The sequence below is a fragment of the Amblyomma americanum genome, chromosome 4 (genome assembly GCF_052857255.1).
Source record: "Amblyomma americanum isolate KBUSLIRL-KWMA chromosome 4, ASM5285725v1, whole genome shotgun sequence".
NCBI lineage: Eukaryota > Metazoa > Arthropoda > Arachnida > Ixodida > Ixodidae > Amblyomma > Amblyomma americanum.
This window is the reverse complement of record NC_135500.1, coordinates 32,510,680-32,533,780: the sequence shown is the minus strand read 5'-3', so window position 1 is coordinate 32,533,780 and position 23,101 is coordinate 32,510,680. Positions and strand designations below refer to the sequence as shown.

The window sequence follows — 23,101 nt, the reverse complement described above, 5'->3', positions numbered from 1 at the left end:
CCGAACCGCAGCGCTTTCGAAGATCGTAGCGTTATAGAGGGGTGCAGGGAAGCTCTTCTTTCCGGCTGGATATCGTATCAACCTGGCCCTCCACCGTGGAAGCCAGTTGACGCTGCGCTGCACTAGAATGGCCTGATGCTGCGCCTGGGCTTGCTGGAGTACTGGCGTCACATTTACCTCCCACACCACACTTGGCCGAACTCGGATGTTTTTCCACTTTTTTTTCTTTTGTGGGTGTTTTCAGGCACAGTGCACGTGTGTGTAGTTAAGCTCACGGCGCCGCTGATTCTACCTTGACTCGGGCTGCGGAAATGGTTCCAGATGACGGAAGTCTCCTGTCCTGTCTGCATTTTATTTTGTTTATTTGTTTACTTTTTCTGGCCAGGTCACGCGAGTGCAAGGATCTCCAATTTATATATGTTGGACAATTCCGCCAACGTCTGTTTCTGTACACCTTACTCGCTTAAATGCTCCCGCCATTGTCATTTAGCCGCCACACGACACTGGCATGAGCTCGGATGTTTTACTGCTGTGTGTCTGGGTGTTTTCATGCACAGTGCACGTGTGTTTAGTTAAGCTCACGGCGCCGCTGATTCGGCCTTGGCTCTGGCTGCCGAAGTGGTTCCAGATGACGGAAGCTCCGGCCCTGTCTGCATTTTATTCTGTTTATTTGTTTACTCTTTATGGTCGGGGCACGCGAGTGCACGCGTCTTTAACTTTTGTGTGTAGGGCGATCCCGCCACCGTCTGCTCCTGTCCACCTTACACGCCGCCGCTCTGTTGCCTTGATGGGTAGCCATTATCCCCCCCCCCCCGCTCCGTGTTTTCCTTTTTTTTGTTTCCCTCGTCCGGGGTCGCCTCCCCGCGGCTTCGGGGTGGGCGGCGGGGTACAACGTCTTTCTTTTTTATTTGTTCCCCTTTTTTCCCTTTCTATCAGTATCTTTTCTAGTACTCTTTGCTTCCGTTTGTTTCTTTTGTTCATGTGTCGCACATGTGTGCCAGTGCCAACTCCTTAAGAAGAGGAAGAAGACCCCTGTAACCTCAGTCTTGAGAAAGGACAGGCTCTGTCCGAAACGTCGACTCAAAATAAATCTATGGCTAAATGAAGCGTTTTCAACTTTGAATTATATATACATATATATATATATATATATATATATATATATATATATATATATATATATATATATATATATATATATATATATATATATATATATATATATATCAGCTGCCAGAAATCAATTTTGGTATATATATATACCAAATACCAAATTGATTTCTGGCAGTTGATCTGATCAGCATAATATAAAATCACCAAAAATTGTAATGGCTAGTCTTATATATATATATATATATATATATATAGCAAAATAAAAATGTTTCCTTAAATGAAGCGTATACTTCGATGTATATTATTTTAAGCAGCCAAGTACCTCATGTTTTTGCAACGACTATATATAGCACGTATAGAACGTAGAACGTAATCTAACGCTGGTGTATATATATATATATATATATATATATATATATATATATATATATATATATATATATATATATATATATATATATATATATATATATATATATATATATATATATATATATATATATATATATATTTATACAGCACCGTTAGATTACGTTCTACGTCAAACTCACGGTATTGGAGGACGTGCTACGTCCACGGCTATGGACGAGGGTGGCGCTGGTGAACACTCTCATGGTTCGCTTACACGCAAAACAGAAATACCCACGAAAGCAGCAGATTGGACAGCCGTCGCCGTAGCTCAGTTGGTAGAGCATCGGACGCGATATTCGGAGGTTGTGGGTTCGGATCCCACCGGCGGCAGGTTTGCTTTTTTTCTGCTACTTTAAAGTAACTTTCTTTAAACCAATTTATTGGCATTACAAATTAAAAAAAGAAACATTTCCTTATGCACTTTCCTTTCGGTAGCTCTTGGCTTCATTAATATATTTTTCAAACGAGCCCCTGATTTCATTTGCCTAATCTGCTAAACGCTTAACGGGGGTCTCTGTTCTGGCAGTCTTGATGCCGTAGGTAGCATAAGAGGGCTCTCGCACAGTTTCCGCCCTCGCCGTTAGATAGATTACGTTATACGTCACACTCGCGGTATTACAGGACGTGCTACGTCCACCGCTATGGACGAGGGCGGCGCTGGTGAACACTCTCAAGGTTCGCGTACTCCAAATAAACATAAATACCCACGAGAGCAGCAGATTGGACGGCCGTCGCCGTAGCTCAGTTGGTAAGAGCACCGGACGCGATATTCGGAGGTCGTGGGTTCAGATGCCACCGGCGGCATGGTTGTTTTTCTGCTGCTTTATAAGTAATTTTCTTTAAGCGATTTATTAATCTAAGTAATATTTTCCCACTGATAAGCACAACACATTAAAAATAATAATAATAAAAATAACGTTCCCCTATGCACCTTGGTTTTGGTGACTGTTGGCTCCCTTCATAAGTTTGTCAAACGGGCCCTTCATTTACTTTACCTAGTTTGCTTATATATATATATATATATATATATATATATATATATATATATATATATATATATATATATATATATATATATATATATACTTTATCGCTGCGGGTCGGCACGAAAAGACAGCGAAACCGAGCTCTCCAGCCAACCACCGACCACCGTCCTCCTGTCGCGCGTTCCTTCGAACACGAGCTCGCGCCCGCACTTTGTCCTCGTGCATCTCCTATGGCGGCACGGCCTCTTCCTATTCTCCCGTTACATTTTTTCACCGCTGGGGAGGGGGGGGGGCAAAGGAGCAGGAGGGGAGGGTCATGAAATGCGCCAAACGTGCCCGAATACACTCAGACACAAAAGTACAGGCTACTCAGGGAATGGCACAAGAAAAACCCTAGTCTGGGGAGGCCGTCCAACGGTCATGAGGTCCCGAAGCGATGCAGTCCCACGGGAGGCCCGGTACCACCTCCTACTGGGGGGGAGGCTGTTCATGGCGTTGGCCAAGGGCGACGGGAAGGTTTCTCTTCGGTGGCAAGTTGGCAAGTCCTCCAGAGGCGCGATGTCGCTGCACGTGAGGAGGGCGCCCCGTGAGCAGCTTGTGTCTGTCGGGCGCTGGACCACGCAGTGGCTGTTGGCTCCGTCGCAATTCTGCTGGCCGCCGCCCTCCGAGCAGCGGACCTCGTGCGAGTGCAGGCACGCGTCAGGAACGTCGGGAGTGCAGGAACGGCCTGCGACGCGTGCACATTGCGCGGTCCCCATTATGGGGTGGTACGCTGTGAGGAAGGCATGCAGCCAGGAGTCGGCGCTGCCGACGACATTGCAACCGACGAGCGGGGCCTGGTAGCCAAGTCGGGGTTGTATTGCGGGCGCCGGAGACATAGCGCTTCATGTGCGACACATGCTTCGGAAAAATGCGGTGCACAGCGCGTGGGCGATGCTCGGGCACATATTCGAGACGGTATGTCACGGGACTGAGCCGGGTAACGACACGATAAACGCCGCGGTACGGGGGCAAAAGCTTCGCGGCGCGGCCAGTAGCGCGGATGCATGGTGCACCGAATGAGCACCAAGTCGCCGGATCGGATGCAGGGAAGTGGTGGAGTGGCCTCATTGACCGCTTGCGCACGCTCATGAGCCGTGAGCCGCGACCCCTCGTAGAGCACCTCGAAGGCCGCACATCGTCGCTGCCCCGCTTCTTCACACTCGGGCTATCGTCGTTCTGCTTGCGCGGTGGCACCTGCAAGAGAAACTGCGGTACCACGGACACTCCGTACCTGCTCGTGGTTCCAATGGTGCTTCGAGACGAAGTTCTGCACGCATACCACGACAAGCTTTTTTCCGGGCACCTCGGCTTTTCTCGCACGTTGGCGTGGGTACGTGAGAAGTATTATTGGCCCAGCCTTGCTACAGTTGTCCAGCGCTACGTTAAGACTTGCCGCGAGTGCCAACGTCGGAAGACGCCATCTGTCAAGCCGGCTGGCCTACTGAAGCCCATTGATCCGCCTCAAATCTCTTTCCACCAGTTCGGGATGGATTTGCTGGGACCATTTACGACATCATCATGCAGCAACAGGAAATTACCACCCGGTACTGTGACAAGAAAGCCATTCCCTGAGGCACTACTGCTGAAATTGCAAACTTTTTCATCTTTAGTATAGCCTCGTATCCTTTCTTCCTGTGTGGTGTTTGTCGGCTCTTCCACCAACTAGCCCAGAAACAAATTCTTCTTTAGTATAGTCCCCCATCACGGTGCCCCTGCAGTCATTTTAATTAACAGGGGCACGGCATTTACATCAGCGCTTACTCAGGAAGTTTTGAGACTCAGTGGCACCAGTCACCGCCGAACCACCACTGACTACCTTCCTCAAATTGACTGACTGAGCGGCTCAATGAGACAAAACCGACATGCTTGCTATGTACGTCGATGCTGACCGTAAGAACGGGGACCAAATCTTGCCTTACGCCACGTTCCCCTATAACACAGTTCTCCAAGAGGCGACGCGCTTCACGCCGTTCCACTTGATGCACGTTCGCAACGATGCGACTATGCTCGACGCAGTATTACTGCCAGATCTTGCACATCCCTCCGTCGCTGCTGCTGAACAGTTCGTTCGACACGCAGAAGACGCCCGCCGGCTAGATAGACAGAGAAGCCGTACCCAGCAAGAAAGCGATGCTCAACGCTGCAGCCTTCATCACCAGGCGGTGGTACCACCCTGGCGACCAAGTTTGTGTTTAGAGCCCAATCCGACTGCGGGGTCGCTCCGAGAAACTTCTGCGCCTCTACTGCTGCCCCTACGAGGTACTGCACAAACTTAGTGACGTTAAGTGACATTAGTGGCGTTAAGTGCGCCTGCAAGAGTTTGCTCCTCCAGGCAGCGGGCTGCATCCGAAATCGTACACTTTGCCAGGATGAAGCCCTGCCACGCCGGCGAGGACTTAATAGGCCAGATTCGGCGCTACGGACACTGTTACGGCCCTTGCCTCTCCTTGCGGCATCGGGTGATGTCCTTTTAAAAACGAGGCGCTATGCCACAGTGTTAGCCATTTGCTGTCACCACCGTGCAGTGCGACAGCACCCGCTGGTCTTTTTCGTCTTCCCCTGCTTGAGCGTGGGTTGGCTGAGTGTGCCTTCTGTGCAAGTCCCGGTGCGCCCTTCTGTCCTTTATGTTAACGCTTTAGGCTTCTTTGCAATGACACGAACCGAATGGAAGTTCATAGATGAAGGCGCCCCAGGGTGGAATGGAGTTAAACTCTCGTAGTCGTCTCCCGGCTCTCGCCCGCCGTGCTCGCCCCGGAGGGGCGATTGTATGTTGACCTGCTGCACGACTACAGTGTTTTTCGCCCTCAACCGCCGGGCTCTTGAGAGGCTCCGGCGGTCTGTTGAGCAGAACCTGCTAGCACTTTGGGGGCAAGCCGGGGCTAGCAGAATTACTTCGTTTATTACATCTCGATCGTCTGTCCCATTTCCCCCAAACCCTTCATTAAATAACACTCCAAAATAAAGTAAACCAATAACACACATGTCCACGCCATGGGGAGAACACTACTGTTCTGTTTTCCCCCTTTCCCTTGGAGCGGGTCATCAATCTCTATTCGACGCACTCTCAGCAGTCACCACGTAACCGGAAAGTTGCTGGGTCACATGGTCGCTGCACGTGCACCGGCGAGCTGCGCGTGACTCCAGGGCTCCAAGAATTCTGGGTCGTCAGCCCAACGCCCTTCCGCCGCTGGTTCGAAGCGTTGCCGTCAGCGTTCGGCGCGTCCCAGTGGCGCCTGTTACCGCTGGGTCGCGAGCTGGTGCGGCCGCAGAAAACCACTGCTAGTGTCTCTCCCGACTAATCCAATAGACGAGGAGAGGCCCACAGGATGAGCCGGGCTTCTCATTCCCACGGGATCAACGGGGTCGCTCAAGGCCGTGAGTTCGGCGATGGGAGACGGTGCGTTGAGGAGCGCAACAGGTGGCTTTTATCAGCGACTCTGGATCAGCCAAGCCTTATGTCCTTCGACGAGCTAGCAACAACCTTGGCAGAAATTGAAGCTGTTTTGAATTCCAGACTTTTAACACTCATCTACGACGGACTCGAACAACCAAAACCTCTTTGCCCTTCATTCTTCTTGACAGGAAGACGCCACACGTCGCTACATAGCGTAGGAAAGAAAGCAGCTGACCGAATGAACATACCCCTTCAAAGATTGTGAACCCGACGTCAGCCGACCCCAGGAGCTTTCTGACAGAGACGGCCCAAGGAGCACCTTGAAGCACTCCGAAATATGCCGAGTGAGAACAAACGTCAAGGCAAAACGATCAAGGATTCGTGTTATAACTGCGCTAAAAAACGAAGACAGAGAACAAGAAGGCACGACACGGGCGTAGACTATCATCTGATTTTTTCTATTGAAGGAAAAGAAGCCTATATATGAATCTTCAGCCCGCGGTAAGACAGGCTAAAAACACAAAAACGCAAACACTATCATACACTACCTTGGCGCATGTAAGGTGTTGCCACTGTGATCACACACCTAAAAAGCAAACTCCGCATCGTCAGACAAAACATAACAGCAAACCCACGGACACACTTCTATCAGCCTAACACCCCATACTGCCTCCTCGCGCTAAAAAAGCTGCGCAAAAAGAGTATCTCCCTATCAATCAGGCCTACATATGGTGATGCTACACAGTAATCGAATTATTTCTTGATCAGGTAAGCTTCCACCAACTCCCTTCATACCTGATCCCTGTGCCTAAATGAGACCCTGGTCTTGTTCAACCGTTGATAACAATCTTTCCAACCTTTGCAGTGCAAGGCAAGATTAGAGGAAGCCGCGCCCTTCAACGACCTGCGATGCTCTGCCAGCCGCTCGTTAATACATCGACCGGTCTGGCCGATGTACACCTTCCTACTTGAGAGGGGAAACCCCCTACCAACTCGCCCAGTTTTCCGTTCTGATCAAGGATGGTGGTTTGATTCTTCTTCGTGACAGTCTTCAACCACGGCAGAAGCGCAAGCTCGCAGGAGTCGACAAACTGTTTCCGAGAAGAGACGGTAAGGTGCGTTCGTGCCTTCAGGCGCTATCTGGAGGATCAGATCAACCCTCAAGAGACCAATCGAACACATGCATCCACTGGAGTTAACGCAAAGAAAAAATATGACCGAAGTCATTTCCGAGGAAGGAGCGGGGAGGGGGGGGGGGGTTGTGTTGCGAAACCGAAAGAAGACTGTTCCAAGTCGAAAGGGAACCCAAGCCAAGCAAGCTTGGAAAGATAAACCAGCCGGCGCCCCATGGAGCGGCAGTCTTCTCATGTGACCTGAAATAAATGGATGCTGTTTTTACTCGCTAAACGAAGTTTTCTCTGTTTAACGAAAGCAACAGGGTCCATCTGCATTAATTGTGCAATCATAGAAGCCAAAAGCACCTGCCTTGATGAGACTAAAGCGGACAGCGATGCTGAGGCCACAGAAACTAGCGCCTGGCACCAATTAGACGCTAAGTTCTGTTCCCCAAGTAGCAAGAAAGAGATCAGTGCACTTGCCGAAGCCACCTATTTTTGCTTCTTCTACTAAGTGGTTAAAATAAACATGATTTTATTATTAATTATTCTACCAGCCCAGTGTCCATGACTTGGTAAGAACGTTGCTGGTGCAGTGTAAAGCCCTAATGTCATGACTTGGAACTTAACCCGTCTGGTGTGATGAAGACCGCCTTATCTCAGTCTTGCTCGCCGACTTGAATCTGCAAGTACCTGCTGTTGGGGACCATCGACGGAAAGTACTTGGCATGGAGAGTAGGTCGATGGTATCGTCAATCCTTAGGACGGGGTACACTTCTTTCTTCGTTATGCTCTTTAGACGGCGGTAATGGACGCAGAAGCGTAGACTTGCGTCTTTCTTTTTGACGAGAACAACCTGCGCTGCACAAGGACTCTTTGAAAGCTGAATGACGTCGTCGCAAAGCAGTTCGTCCACATGGTCCCGGATGGCTTTGTGTTATCGCGGCGACGCACGGTAGGTGCTTTGGCGGGGATGTCGGGGATTTTAGTCGGTTATGATGAGATGCTGAGCAATCGGCGTTTTCCCGACAGTTGCCAAGGACGACAAACGGTCGCTGTAACTTGACAGAGACCGCGGATCAGGTCTTGTCTGTACCCGGGCAGCATTGGACGGATGTCAAAGGCTGATGCATGGTCTTGAGAGAGCGGGCGCTTTCCAGATGAGTCGCAGAGGACGAAGGCGTTTCCTATGTCGGTATTTCCTCCAGAAACGACAAAATCGTGTATCTATTGATATGTCGGTAGTCTGCTAAAAGTTGTCACCTGCGCCTCAGCATTTTGATTCCGAAATTTGGATATTCCCGCTATAAAAGCAACTCTGTGCTCCCCTCGGTCATGGCTCCGACGCCCTTTGCATCCCTGACACCTTCTGTGAATAAGAAGCTTGAGCGGGGACGGACGCTTACTTTTTCATCCAGGACACTCAGGTAACGTGATGCTTCAGGGCTGTCATCGAAGGAATAGCTTCGTCCGTCGAGAGCATGATGAGCTTGGACAGAAGATCAATGACCGCCTGATACTCACTAAGGAAAGCCATACTCAATATCACCTCGCGGGAACATTGCTGTATCACAACAAAGGTGGAAGGATGGGTACGGCCGTTTGCAGTCACTCGCGATGTGCATCGTCCAGATTTTAAAATAACTAGGGCCCTTACGATGCGGATTTGTGGTCCGCCCGAAGCGGTTGTGTCTTTGTGCAGCTACGCGGCGAATGTGCCATTCATAACCGAATAGAGTAATCCCGTGTCATAAGAAGCAGTCACCTGGCTGCCGTCAACAGCCACTTCCCGGTCAGAGGTTCTCGCTTTCGAGTTGTATGCGGGCCTGGGTTTGGGATCACGCTGTCAGCAAGTATTGATACTGCGGCTGGGGCGCGTCGTCCTCTCTGCGTGGCATCGCTGTCATCTAGAAGTTACATCACGTCACTGCCAGGCCACTCTTCTTTTTGTGCGGCGCCAGTGTCGTAGTGGATGCGGCATGGCATTGCGCCGTCTGCGATGAAAATATACGGCGTTTCGTCGGACAGAAACCTCACTTCCAAAGGTTGCTTCCTTTAGGTTCGCTTCTGGGGACTGGGGCATCTCCCTAGAACAGCTGCTGCGTAGCTGGGGTCCGGCGACACAAAACGTTGTGCGAACGGCAACGGTGAACTGGACATATGTCTCGATGACACACACTCTTCACGGCGCAGGTACTCGGCTATCTCCCGTGGACGTTTACCGGGGCTTGGTCGTGAGGCATCTTGGAGAAGATGCGAAAGCCTATTCTTCTGTAGATGCCGTTCTGAAGAATTTTGCCAGCTTCGCCGCAATGGAAGCAGAGTGGTCGTCGCTGATCAAGAGTCCTCTCCTCATCTGCTATTATGACGCAGGTCGCTGAACCATTCTTGCACGGTCGGCTAGTTGCCGTCGCTGTGTTCGTAAATATGGCTCCTGGGGCGGGGGTGGGTAGACTTAAGCGGCGGTCAGCTGCGGCGTAAGTTATGGAGGCTAGTTTCAATTTGGCCGTCGTGATTTTCTGGGCGCATAGCGCTTACTGTCCCCTTCACAAACGGCATTTGCAAACACTGGGACGTCAAGCTGCGCTGGCGATGGGCGCATTCTGAGCAGCTTTCCATGAGCGCTTGCACGGGTAACCTTCCGCAAGATGTTCTTGTTTGTCCTCGTAGCGTCCGGGTGGCTCATTGAGAAGACATCCTGCTGCCACTGGACAGCTCGGGTGTCTAGTGTCCTCCGGATGGTGGATGCCTCAGTGGTGAATTTTTCTGGAGGCCAGCTCGACGGAAGAGGCGCATCGTTTCTTCCATTTAGGCAGTCACCGTTCCATTCGGATGCTCCATGCGGGATTGCAGTAAAACCTCGACTCGTTCTTTCCGGACGACGCTTGTAAATGTCCTCAGAAGCTCCCTTTCAAGAGCGGTCCACGTCACTAAAGAAGATTCAAGGTTTTCTTACCTGGTCCTGGTAGATTATTGTGGTGCGAGAAAACATGTCCTAATTTTTCCAGGTCGTCCCACCTGTTGAAAGAGGTTAGCCGGTCATACTAGTTAATCCCATCTGCAGGATCTTCACTGGGGATACCGTTGAAAGTTACGGGCTCACGCGGTGTTTGAAGAATGTCCGAGAACGATGTAGTAGTTATAGTTAGTTGTATTTGAAGCTTTCTTTTGCAGCTGAGTGCGGTACGAGATTGGTTCATATTCAGGTGGTAGACGTTGAATTCGGTATCTCGCTCAGTGCACTAGCAACAGGTCATCTGGTCCAAACGAAGAAGGCTGGTGCCATTGCTTGAAGGGGGTGTCCGGGAGATGAACCACTGCCGAGTATTTGCGCCAGATGTAATGTATCCTCACGACGGCCCGAAGTCAGGAATGCATGGAAAGGCTTCCAAAAGAAACAAATCCTTTATTGGCCCTACCTAGCACTCACAGCGAACTGAGAAACTTGGCGACGGCATAGCAGCAAGCGTGAACGGCGTCGTCGAACAGAACCACCGCCTCTCTTGGCCACACTCAATTTAAAGCTCAGAACCTTCGAGATAAGGCGCCGCAAGCAACTACAGCAATCTCGAACAGCGTGGAAGCAGTTGCTTATGACTGCGATCGTTGGAGGTAAAACAAGTCGAATCTCGTGTAATGAAGTGAATAAGCTGGGTGTCGGTGGCGTTGAACATCAACAAACAGTCAAAGCTTTGTAGAAATATTTACAGGCTCAAAAAAAGTACCAGAACGCTTTAAACTCATTTAAGGATATTGTGAACAAAGTTTGCGAGGCGACACGCTTGGGGTTTCGGCTTTTGAATTTCATCGTGATTTTTGTGCTGCGTTACGTTAACAGACACTTGTCAGCCTGAAGGTGCGTAATGTTGCATATCCTTGCTTAAAATATCGTGAGATTACTCTTTTCGTTACACAGTTAAGTTAAACAAACCGCCTACGCGAATAGTAGGACACTGCAGCAGCTACCAATGGGGCCGTCCAAGCTGGCAACCTTAGGACAGATAGACAGAGATATGACAACATACACACTCAGCAAGATTGTTAATCACAGGTTTAAAACTTCCAATCACCGAACAAGTAGCTAACCGCAAAGTAATCGACTCTATACCCAAAATATTCAAGGCACCAATTTTTTCCCTTTTGAGGAGGCACACCACGGCAGTGGTGAGACGTAACACCATTCGAGGGACTTTTAACACTGCGGCGAAAGTCGTTACATATTATTTACTCTCAATAAACAAACTGTCTGTATATAACCGAGATAGTTCGAATCTTTTCTGATGCCGTCATTTCGGAAAGTAAGCAATTTCTCCATAATCACTTTATACACGAGGGTGCCACGATTGTAGTGTGAAAAGTGGGCCGTCATCAAAAATTTAAAACCACCACTCTGTGTTACCGATTGCGGGCGCCTCCTGTCAATCCCTTTATTTGTGGTTCAGTTTCACCGATGCTGCAGCTTCTGCCGCATCGTCGCCGCCTTAGTGTACAATCTTTGTGATCACGAGTTCCCTCAATAACGTTTTGCATTCCTAGTTTTTGCGATTCCCAATCTACTACTCCCCGTGACAATACTGCGAATATTTGGCAGCCCTGCACTAACGAAATCTTGCACATCAGAACTACAAAAAAAAAATAAAGTAATCGTGAACTATCGTAGAAAACATCGATCAGCTTCGAGATGAGTTGCACTACTGACACAGTGACACTGTGATTTCCCGCGATGCTGCCAGCACAAGAAGCGCAGCCTGTTTTTCGCCGGTGAGGTCAGGTGACGCAGGTCACGCGGCATTCCCGAGCCACCGTCGGGTGGGGTGCGATAAGCGCAGCGCAGTTGATCTGCTCCTGCGGGATCGTCCGCATAATATTCTGATTCAGAATAGCGTGCGACCTCTTTCCGTACGTGCTCAGTAAATTGTCCGCTTTTGTTTCATTCTTGCCCACTGAATGTATGCGTTGGCCGCCACCGTTCGAGCAGTAATAAGTTCAAAGGTGGAGAGAGGACGTGTATTGAATATTATCGCCCGATTTCATAAACTTCGACAACGTGCAAATTATTGAAACACATCATTCATAAGCATCTAACTAATTTCCTCTACGAGCATAATGTACTGGCAGATGTTCAACATGGGTTCAGACGAGGGTATTCAACATGCACTCAGCTGGTCGAAACAATCCATGATTTTGCAACAGGATCAACGAAGGACGACAAACAGATGTTATCTTCATGGACCTTTGAAAAGCTTTCGATAAGGTTTCGCAGAAGAAACTAATTCATATATTCAGTATTGTTATAAATAATAAACAGATAGTAACATGGATACGATCGTATCTATCTGATCGCCGTCAGTTGGTCGAACTACATAAAACCTGCTCCAATCACGTTCCTGTCGATTCTGGCGTTCCGCAAGGATCCGTCCTCTGCCCCCTACTGTTTTAAATATTTATTAATGATATTATTAAAGACCTGTCAGTAGTAATTAAGTTATATGCGCACGACTGCGTGCTTTATGAGAAAATAAGTTCGACGGATGATCAAATTAGGCTGAATAATGATTTTGCAAAAATAGTTTCTTCGTGTGAGAAGTGGAAAATGTCAATTTAAAAAAAAAACTATTTGTGAGTATAATGAAATTAGGCAACTCTCCTCTAAGGCCGTTATTGTGAAAAAAGCACTTAAAAAGAACCCTCTTCTATATCATTATACAGCTAATAAAAGTTTTCTTCATGAAGTTACAGAGGAGGTGGAGGAGGAGGACTTCAATGGGACAGGAGAGGTCTGCCTGGTTGTCGGCCTGGCATGCTACTGAGGGTGAAAGAAGAGAAGATTAGAGAAGATATGGTGAAAAAAGAGGAAAAGAGAAAACGAAAGGGCTAATGGTGAAATCAAGCACTCATGCACTCACAAACACACACACACACACGCACATGATTGTTAAAGAATGTCCACCGAACCTGTATCTATTAAAAACAATAAAAATGTTTTTTCCCGCGCACACCCGAAGCCGCGTCACTGAAGGGTCCAACGACGTGCTCTAGGTGCACAGGGCCATCCGGACGGAGTCCTAAAGCACTTAAAAGTGCCTTGCGATGATTTTCGAAGATTTGGCAGCGGCAGATCAAATGTGGCAGATCCTCAGGTACACCACATGTGGAGCACAGAGGGCTACTTATTGCACCAATTTTATGTAAATAGGGTTTAGTGAAAACAACGTCCAGGCGAATTCGGTGGAGGCAATTTTGATCACGTCTAGTTATATTGCGATGCATGCGGAAGTCACAAGTGGGGTTAATACGTAAAAGGGGTCTATAAGTTACAGAATATAAGTATCTAGGCCTATGGATTTCTGATAACCTCTTCGAGGTACCAAATTAGAAAACACCATTCTGTTTCCACAACACCATTGAATTAGCGAGTTAATTGTTTTAAATATTCCCCTCACCCCTTTCCCCCGTGCAGGGTAGGGAACCGGCTATTCGTCTGGTTAACCTCCCTGCTTTTCCTCCTCCTCCTCCTCCTCCTCGAACCAAGCATGTCGACCATGTTTCAGCAAACGCTCTTCGAAAGTTTTTTTTCTTACGACGCTCGCATAAGTTAGCAACCCCTGGTACACGCCTCCTTGCCTACAACACTTTTATTAACCAATCCTAGAATATGTTGTAATTATCTGGGACCGTTTTACAAAGGTAAACATGAACAAAAATTGAAAGAATCCAAAGAAAGCAGTAAGGTTTATATATAACACTTACGGGCGAGCACCAGTCAGTGACCTCCCCAAGAAAGCGGCTTACCCTCAATTCCTAACAGAAATCGCATATGGCGCTTAAAATTTTTCTTTCAATTAATTACCAATCATTTCAATGTTGACACCTCTAATATCTTTACTCATTCTACGGGGTACCAAATTAGAAAACGCCATTCTCTTTCCATAACACCATAAAATTCGCGAGTTAATTGTTTTAAATATTCTTTTTTTCCAAGGGCTATCACTGATTCGAATAACCTCACGGATGATGTTGTCACGCAGACATCATTGCATTTGTTTGAAGAGTACTTGAAATGATTGTTGTTGATTACTTTTCCGCGGTATTTTCTTGCCGAATTGCTATGCGCAATTTTGTTTTGTTAATATGTGTCAGTATTTTTGTATCTTAACACAATGTTTCCCACCGGCTATGATCTTGTGTACAAGATCGCAGAATCCATAAAAATAGATAAATAAATAAATATTTAGTGCTCTATAAGGGTGCGAAACGCGACGTCATAGGTGCCTTAATTGGATATTTCACAGCACTCACCACATGGGATTGACCATAAGTCCTGTCGGTTGCCGTTCGGATAGCGACGGAGTAAAAATCTCCAGGAGAAAGCGACACATTGCCCGTTTTGTCGAAGCTGCGGCCCGCGGCCGGCGCAAGGAGTGCATAGGGTTTCTGTCGGCTAAATTTCATAATGGCGTAGGCCCCACTGGCATTGGTGTACATCGACCACTCGTAACTGAAAAGAAAAAAAAAACAAGCCCGATGCTTATCAAGGACGCTGGTAACGGCTTGACCTGTTTAGAACGCAGTACGGTGTGCACGCCCTGCGGTGATCTCACAGTAATCTTGGAACTAAAAATAGCACGAGTCACTCCGCCGTTTAACGTAAACGCTGATAATTCACAAAACTTCCCCAATTCTTTCTTCACACCTCGAGTCCTGCGACTGTTGCAACTTTGAATTTTGCATAACGAAGTGGCTTTGCTTCTTGCGTTTAGACGCTACCAAATAAGTTGACTGCAGTTTTAATTTTTATTTCCTTTTACGGGGTCGCGTAAGGACCTCGTTCTTCCCGAGAAACGGCGTCGGCCATCAGGCAGCGTCAGTCGCAAGAATTCGCAGAGGTTTATATATAAAAAAAGAAATTAGCCAGCTTTGGGATTGGAATCCAGGCACTCTGCGTGCCAGGCGTGCACGCAACGCATAGGGTACAAAAGGTAGTAGTTTCTTTATTAATGCTAAAGCAGCCGCCGCGGTGGCTGAGTAGTTATGGAGCTCGACTGCTGGCCCAAAAGATGCGGGTTCGATCCCGGCTGCGGCGGTCGAATTTTGATGGAGGCTAAATTCTAGAGGCCCGTGTACTGTGCGATGTCAGTGCACGTTAAAGAACCCCAGGTGGTCGAAATTCCCGGAGCCCTTCACTACGGCGTCTCTCATAGCCTGAGTCGCTTTGGGACTTTAAACACCCATAAACCAAACCAATGCTAAAGCATTATATGACTCACTTTGTGTACGCAAGAAATTGCATCATGTGAGTCAGGAGTCAACGTCATACCAAGTTACACGATAACGTTGTACTATGACGTCATGCCATGTGGCGTTGCAACGATGTAATGTGATTTCATATCAAACCACGTGACAGATTATTGCAAACAGCTCAGGCCATGCAAAAAGTAAGCTGCATGCCGTCTTAAGAACGTACCCTAGTCCCAGCCTCCTAATGCATGAAGGTGTGGATGAAATCCCAGCGATGGCACCACTGGCTGAGCTCAATGTGTTGGCAGCATTCCAGACTAAATTCGCACCAAAATTTTTAACGTTCGTCGCACAGCGTTCCAGGTGGTGTCATGGTACTTCTCTTTGCATATGGTTACATCTTTTAGTCAAGTTGGAGGCTAGCTTGCGGCAGGAGTTCGGACCGTTGACCTATGCACAATAAGCTGCGTGCTTTCAGGCCCGGTTGAGGTGTCCACCGAGATGTGAGACCTACGGCACCCTTTCCTTCCTTCAAAACACATGCTTTCGCATTCCTCCATGTAAGCAAACTTAAGAACCCTCAGAATTTTTAATGCGTGGCGCCAGAGCGGCCACGACGCGCTGTGAAATCACCCTCGGCCTGCCTGTACCGGACCTCAGTCAGCTTCAAGTCCGTGCTGAGAGGCGCCAGATTCAGCGGTGCATTCTCCGAACCGAATGCCTGGCCGACTGAATGCAGTACAGCCAGCTGGACGCGCTCCTCTGCCGCCACGCTCGAAGGAATCAACGCATCAGCTCGGAGAATATCAGTACCGGCTTGGAAAAATGAAAATTAGTTTTGGGGGAAAGGAAATGGCGCAGTATCTGTCTCACATCTCGGCTGACACCTGAACCGCGCCGTAAGGGAAGAAATAAAGGAGAGACTGAGAGAAAAAGGGAAGAAAGAGGTGTCGTTGTGGAGGGCTGCGGAATAATTTCGACCACCTGCGGATCTCTAACATGCACCGACATCGCACAGCACACGGGCGCCTTAGCAGCAAGCATTCAGGGAAGCCCTGGCACATTCCTACGTAGCTGAGGCCCCGGCAGCAGGTAGAACATCTTGGCACGGCTCCATATAGGCAAGAAAGCACTGGAAACATTTTTTGCTCAGACCTTTGCGCCACTGCATACCGCCACAGCCTCACATCGCAAACCGGCACTCGTCCCGACGGCGCAGTCTCTTCTGCCAGCTCCCTCTTCAGCATTCCCACAACCGCCACATGACGCTCCGCACACCCTCTACAAAGGTGAGCGACTCCCTGCACGCGCCACCACGCTCCCTGGCGGTACCGGCGGCGCCGCCACACCCTTCTTCGCCCGCATACAACCCGCACTCTGCCGAGGTCGTCTCTCGGTGTTCGGCGGACTTCACCCACGCTGAAATTCAACGCGCGCTGTTTCGAAGAAAACGCTGAAGCGCGCCTCGAGCCGACGGCCTGACCGGTCAAATGCTTTCGAGCCTTGATGGGCAATAAATTCTCCTGGCGGAGGAGGAGGAGGAGGAGGAAAAATATTTATTCAGAGCATAAAAACTGGGTGGGTTCAGTACGAGAACCCATAGGTCGCCATCATAATCCGGCCCCTCTCAACCAGCGATTTCTGGTCGAGGGGGCTGTAGCTATGAAGGGTTGCCTCTCAGCGCTCATAAGTCGGATCGGGATTGCTGTCCAAGTCTGGGTTTTCTTGACATTCCCAAACCGCGTGAAAGAGTGTGCCAACTGCTCCACAGAAGGGGCAGGACGAACCGTAGGTGTCTGGGTACCATTTACTCATTAGGTAAGGATTGGGCAGAGTATTAGTTTGTAGTCGCCTGATTATGTGCTCTTCATATTTACTTAGGGTTCTGTGAGGAAGAGGATATTTCTTTCTTGTGATCTTATAGTACTCCGTAATTTCGGCGTAGCTTAGTAAGGGTGAGGGGTTGTCAACTGTGTCAGAGAGAGGCTGCGTGCCAGATGCTCGGAGGAGGAGAGCTCGAGAAGCTGTGTTGGCCGCCTCATTGCCCGTCGTTGAGAGGTTCGCTGGCGTCCAGAAGATCTGGATGTTGAAAGGATTAGACCTTTCCAAAATTTCCCAACAAGGAGCGCCAACGCGGCCTCTGAGGTAATTGCGTACCGTTGCTTGTGAGTCGGACATAACCGTTGCCTCGCTGTTCTTTGATATCGCTAGTGTGGCAGCTGCTTCTTCAGCCGATGTGGTATCTACCGCTTGGATAAGGCTGCTTGAAATGATATCCCCCCGGGGTGAAACTGCTGCAATTGCCGCGACTCCGTTAACGGGTCCAGCCGCATCGACGTAGATCGTGTCCTTGTTTTCATCCCAGCGCTTTGAGAGGTGTCTAGCTCTGGTTAGTCTCCGTCCTCTGTTGTATTCCTCATCCATGCGTTTTGGTATGGGGTGAGTCGTGATGTGTGATGTCATCTGCATGGGAATGTCGATCTTGTCAGCGACTTCCCGGGTGGACTGATTCTAAACTTCTGTAATATATTCCTGCCAGGCTTAGTAGATGTTGAGAGCCTGACAATTTGATTTATACGGTGGGCCTCTATTAGTTCGTCGATGGTGTTATGGATCCCCAGCTGAAGTAAGCGCTTAGTGGATGTCCATAAAGGGAGTCCCAGCGCCGTCTTAACTGCCTTTCGAATAATAACATCTAGTTGGTCTTTCTCCTTTCTGCTAAGCCGTAATTACGGGGTTGCGTATGTTAGTTTAGAGAGAATGAAAGCCTGAACTAATCTCAGGGCCTCCTTCTCTCTTAGCCCATTTCTTTTCTTGATTACCTGGCGTAGCATTCTAGAGACTTGCACGGAATAGGCTTGGAGCTGTCTGATTGTAGTGGTGTTAGTGTTGCCGCTGGGTATGATGGCTCCCAGGATCTCGATCTCTTTCTTGATCGGAATGCTCATACCCTGGACCGTAATGGCGACAGAGAGAGTGGGCGGCAAAATCCCCGTATTCTGCTTCTTGCCATGGTCGATCAGGAGTAACTCTGATTTCTCGGGAGAGCACGTTAACCCATCCTCGCCGCATGCTGGCACACGACATTCCCTGCTTCCCGAAGCCGGTCTTGAATTTCCCCTTCATTACCGCTGCAACACCAGATCGTAATGTCATCGGCGTATATAGCGTGCTCAATGCCTTGGATGCGGTCTAGCTTCTCTGGTAGCCCACGCATGGCCAGGTTGAAGAGGAGACAAGACCGCTCCCTGCGGGGTGCCCTTGGAACCTAGATTGAACGGAGAGGAGGTCCGATCATCAATACTTATTGACGCTTTTCGATTGGAGAGAAAGTCCCTCACGTAATTATATGTGCGGTCACCATAGTTGATGCTGTTAAGCTCATCCAGTATTCCTTGGTGGTTGACTTTGTCAAATGCCCCTTTTAAATCGAACGCAAGGATGGCCTTGACCTGACATCTGCAGGGGTTGTCCAGAATATTCTCTCTGATACGTAGGAGAATATCCTGTGTAAACAGCTTTTCTCTAAACCCGTACAGCGTGTCAAGGAGGATATCAGTCTTCCTCAGGAGTCGCTTCAGTTGGGCGTTCACGACCCTCTCCAACAGTTTACGCAGACCCGACGTTAGGGAGATCGGTCGTAAGTGATCAAATCGCATGGCTTTTTGGGCTTGGGAATAAATCGCACTAAAGCCAATTTCTAGGAGTCGGGGATCTGGCCCTTGTTCCAGCACGGCGTGTTGATCTCCTGGAGTATTTCAAGAAGATACGGACCTCCGAAGAGCTCCCGGACAGCAGGAAGATCGCTGTGGTCTGCCCCATCTTGAATCGCGGCAAACCGTCTAGCTCCATCTCGTCGTACCGTCCATCTGACCTCGGCGGCGTGCAAGCAATTCGAAGGGTTTAAACCTAAGTACTGAAAGGTTTAAAACCAGCTGAAAACAAAGAAGAGCAGAAGCGCGCCCAGTCCCATTCTCGACCGCTTGTAAACGGCCTTTCTTTTAAACTGTCTTTCGCTCATACTACCTTGAATTGTGCTCCCGTGCTCTTAACTACTGAAGGGTATAAAACCTGCTGAAAATAAAGAAGAGAAGGAGCAAGCCGAGTTCCAGTCTCGACCGCTTGTAAACGGCCTTTCTTTTAAACTGTCTTTCTCTCATACTACTTTGAATTGTGCTCCCGTGCTCCTAACTACTGAAGGATATAAAACCAGCTGAAAATAAAGAAGGCAAGTGGGCCAATTAGGTCACGTGACCTTGCCGCAACATCCTAACGCGCCCACCGGATAGTGAGACTGCTGTCCACCATGGCAGGTGGCAGTTAAATTAATGATTGGTCGCTCGGGAAGAGTAACTTGGGTCGCACAAGGCCCACCACTGGGAGCACTTGCCATCGCAGGGCAGTGGCGCATAACTTAAATGCTGCACCACTGCGCCAGGAGGGCAGGAGGAGCAGAATGACCTGCATATATGGAAATAAACCCCATACGCTATCGCATCATATCCGTTAGGCGGAGCTTAAGCGTAGCTTCCAATTTTTTCTTAGTTTTTCCAGTTTCGCGCATGAGAATAAAATGTGATTTACTGTTACTTCATCTTCACATTTTTCTCAAACAGCTTTCTCTTGTTTGTCAGCTGGAGGTTGTGTGCTAGGTATGTGTGTCCAATCCTGAGACGACAAAAAATTACTGAGCACAACAAAATGTTTCTGCGGAGTGCGGGTCTTCCATATCTCCAGGGCAGGCTTTACCAAAAGCAGGTTTTTGTTTTTTTCGTTATCCCAGGTTGTCTGCCACTTAGCCTTCAAATTACTGTGTATCAATTTCGTGTAGTCCCTTGAGGCATCCTTTTCTTGATTTCACGACTGAGTGTGTGTCCAGCACATAGGTGGGCTCTTTCATATCCATTTATTTCAACATGGCTTGGCACCCTGCGGAATTTTATCACATGACCCTGTCTTGTTATTTTTTCTATGCCGTGTATTACGCTTCCTACTGATGGTTCACTGCATTTCTGGAATGTAGTGCCGTGAGCCGGCGAACTGAATCCGTGCGTATCATGCTATTTTCTATACTGTCCTTTATTAGTCTGTCTACAGCTACGAAGACAGCTCGCCTAATATTCGGCAGTAAAAATGTATGCACAATTTGGATGAACAGCTTGGACATTGAGTAACCGGGTTCGAACTCGACTGCGGCGGACGCGTTTCAATGGGGGCGTAAGGGAAGGGATAAAGGAGGAAGTGAAAGAAGAAAGGAAGAAAGAGGTGCCGTAGTGGAGGGCTCCGGAATAAATTCAATCACCTGGGGATCTTTAACGTGCACTGATATCGCACAGCACACGGGCGCCTTAGCTGTTTGCCTCCATAAAAACGCACCCGCCACGGTCGGGTTCAAACCCGGGAACTCCGGATCGGTAGCCGAGTGCACTAACGACAGAGCCAAAAAGGCGGGAGTGTTCGTTTTTTACGGAAGTCGGTCAATAGGAAATCAGATACAGTGGGAATGCTGTACCATGGCGGTAGCGGGTTATGCCTTGAGGAGACAAAAAGAAGGGTATCAATATTTCTACGAATTGGCAACTATCCTCAAAGCGGAGAAGCAAAGTGTGATTGATTTGGGTTTATTGTTGAAAAATCTTTTTGATGTGCAATTTGTAACTATCTAGTAACAAAAATGGTTTCGTAGGGAACATGTCTTCAGGACTCATGGGCATGTAAGCTTGGTTGTTTTCTTTAAGACTGATTGGTTTTGTTTATGGGGGTTTAACGTCCCAAAGTGATTGAGGCTATGAGAGAGGCCGTAGTGAAATACTGGAAGATATATATAGCAACTGCACAGCTACTATAGTCCTCCATAAAATCAGCAATAAAATTCCAATAAGGAAGGGCGTCAGGCAAGGAGACACGATCTCGCCAATGCTGTTCACCGCATGTTTGCAGGAGGTATTTCGAGGCCTGAATTGGGAACAGTTGGGAATAAGAATAAATGGAGAATACCTAAATAATCTGAGATTTGCTGATGACATTGCCTTGCTGAGTCACTCAGGAGGTGAACTGCAAATCATGATCAACGAGTTAGACAGGCAAAGCAGATCGATGGGTCTAAAAATTAACATGCAGAAAACCAACGTAATGTTCAACAGTCTAGCAAGGGAACAACAGTTCACAATTGGCAGCGAGAGCCTAGCAATTGTGCCGGAATACGTCTACTTAGGGCAGGTAGTGACAGCTGATCCGGATCATAAGAGGGAGATAACTAGAAGGATAAGAATGGGGTGGAGCGCATATGGCAAATTCTCGCAGATCATGAGTGGCAGTTTACCAATTTCCCTCAAGAGGAAAGTGTACAACAGCATAATCTTACCGGTACTCACCTACGGGGCAGAAACGTGGAGGCTAACGAAAAGAGTTCAGCTTAAGTTAAGGACAACGCAGCGAGCCATGGAAAGAAAAATGATAGGTGTAACGTAAAGAGATCGGAAGCGGGCAGAGTGGGTGAGGGAACAAACACGGGTTAATGACATCCTAGTCGAAATCAAGAAAAAGAAATGGGCTTGGGCAGGGCATGTAATGCGAAGGCAAGATAACCGCTGGTCTTTAAGGGTAACGGAGTGGGTTCCAAGAGAAAGTAAGCGTAGCAGGGGGCGGCAGAAGGTTAGATGGGCGGATGAGATTAAGAAGTTTGCAGGCAAAGGGTGGATGCAGCAGGCAAAGGATAGGGTTAATTGGAGAGACATGGGAGAGGCCTTTGCCTTGCAGTGGGTGTAGTAAGGCTGATGATGATGATGATGACCTACCTACCTGCCACAGATGCCGATGTCTCCAAGATCCGGTCGAACCACTAACCTCCGTGTGGTGACATAGACTTTTTCTGAATCAAAAATTCTGAGGGCACTTCAGTCTACTTACGTGGAGGAATGCGAAAACATGTGTTTTGAGGAAAGGAAAGGACGAAGTATAATTATAATTATAATTGGCTTCTGGGGAAAGGAAATGGCGCAGTATCTGTCTCATTTATCGTTGGACACCTGAACTGCGCCGAAAAGTAACGGATAAAGGAGAGAGTGAAAGAAGAAAGGAAGAGAGAGGTGCCGTAGTGGAGGGCTCCGGAATAATTTCGACCACCTGGGGATCTTTAACGTGCACTGACATCGCACAGCACACGGGCGCCTTAGCGTTTTGCCTCCATAAAAACGCAGCCGCCACGGTCGAGTTCGAACCCGCTCTCAGATCTCGAAATCTCGGTGGACACCTCAACCGCACCTTGTGGACACGGCGACAGTACTTGCAATCTGGCACTGAACCGCTTCCCTTTTGCTATGCAGGCCCTGCTTGCAGTCTTTCTGCCGTGGCTATCAGCCACTTTGCGTGGCCTGATATGCCATCTTTGGACACCACCGACAGTAGATTTCCACCGCGCCTGCGCGTCTGACGGACTGCTTTCTTAGCATCTTGCTTTCACGCCCTTCCTGGACGCACCTGGCCCGGTACAGCTCGCCTGAAAACTATCTTTCGGATCGACAGCAACATCATCCTCTTCCAAGTATTTAAGAAGCCAGCACGGAAACCCTCTTCAGTGGACAAGGCGACAGCACTTGCAATCTGGCACGGAACCGCTTCCCTTTTGCTATGCAGGTGTGTACTGCCCTTCCTTTATATGCTAAGAAAAGTGATGACGTCTGTTCAGTACTGTTCCCGTGTACAAACGTGTTGTGCGAGGTTTTCTGTGAATGTTTTTCTATGACCCTTTTGCTTTTGCGTGCGGGTTATGCGGAGAGCAACCCTGGGCCCCCAACCAAATG

The 23,101-nt window shown here is 48.6% G+C and overlaps 1 protein-coding gene across 2 annotated transcripts in view; it reads right to left on the bottom strand.

Annotated features, from left to right (window-relative positions):
• The window catches only part of LOC144130061 (uncharacterized), a 263,082-nt gene that overhangs the window by 111,492 nt on the left and 128,489 nt on the right, over positions 1 to 23,101 (bottom strand). For both annotated transcript variants that reach the window (XM_077664085.1, XM_077664084.1), the window contains exon 3: positions 14,361 to 14,559. In XM_077664085.1, the coding sequence (XP_077520211.1) occupies positions 14,361 to 14,559 (199 nt within the window). The remainder of the gene's footprint in view (positions 1 to 14,360; positions 14,560 to 23,101) is intronic.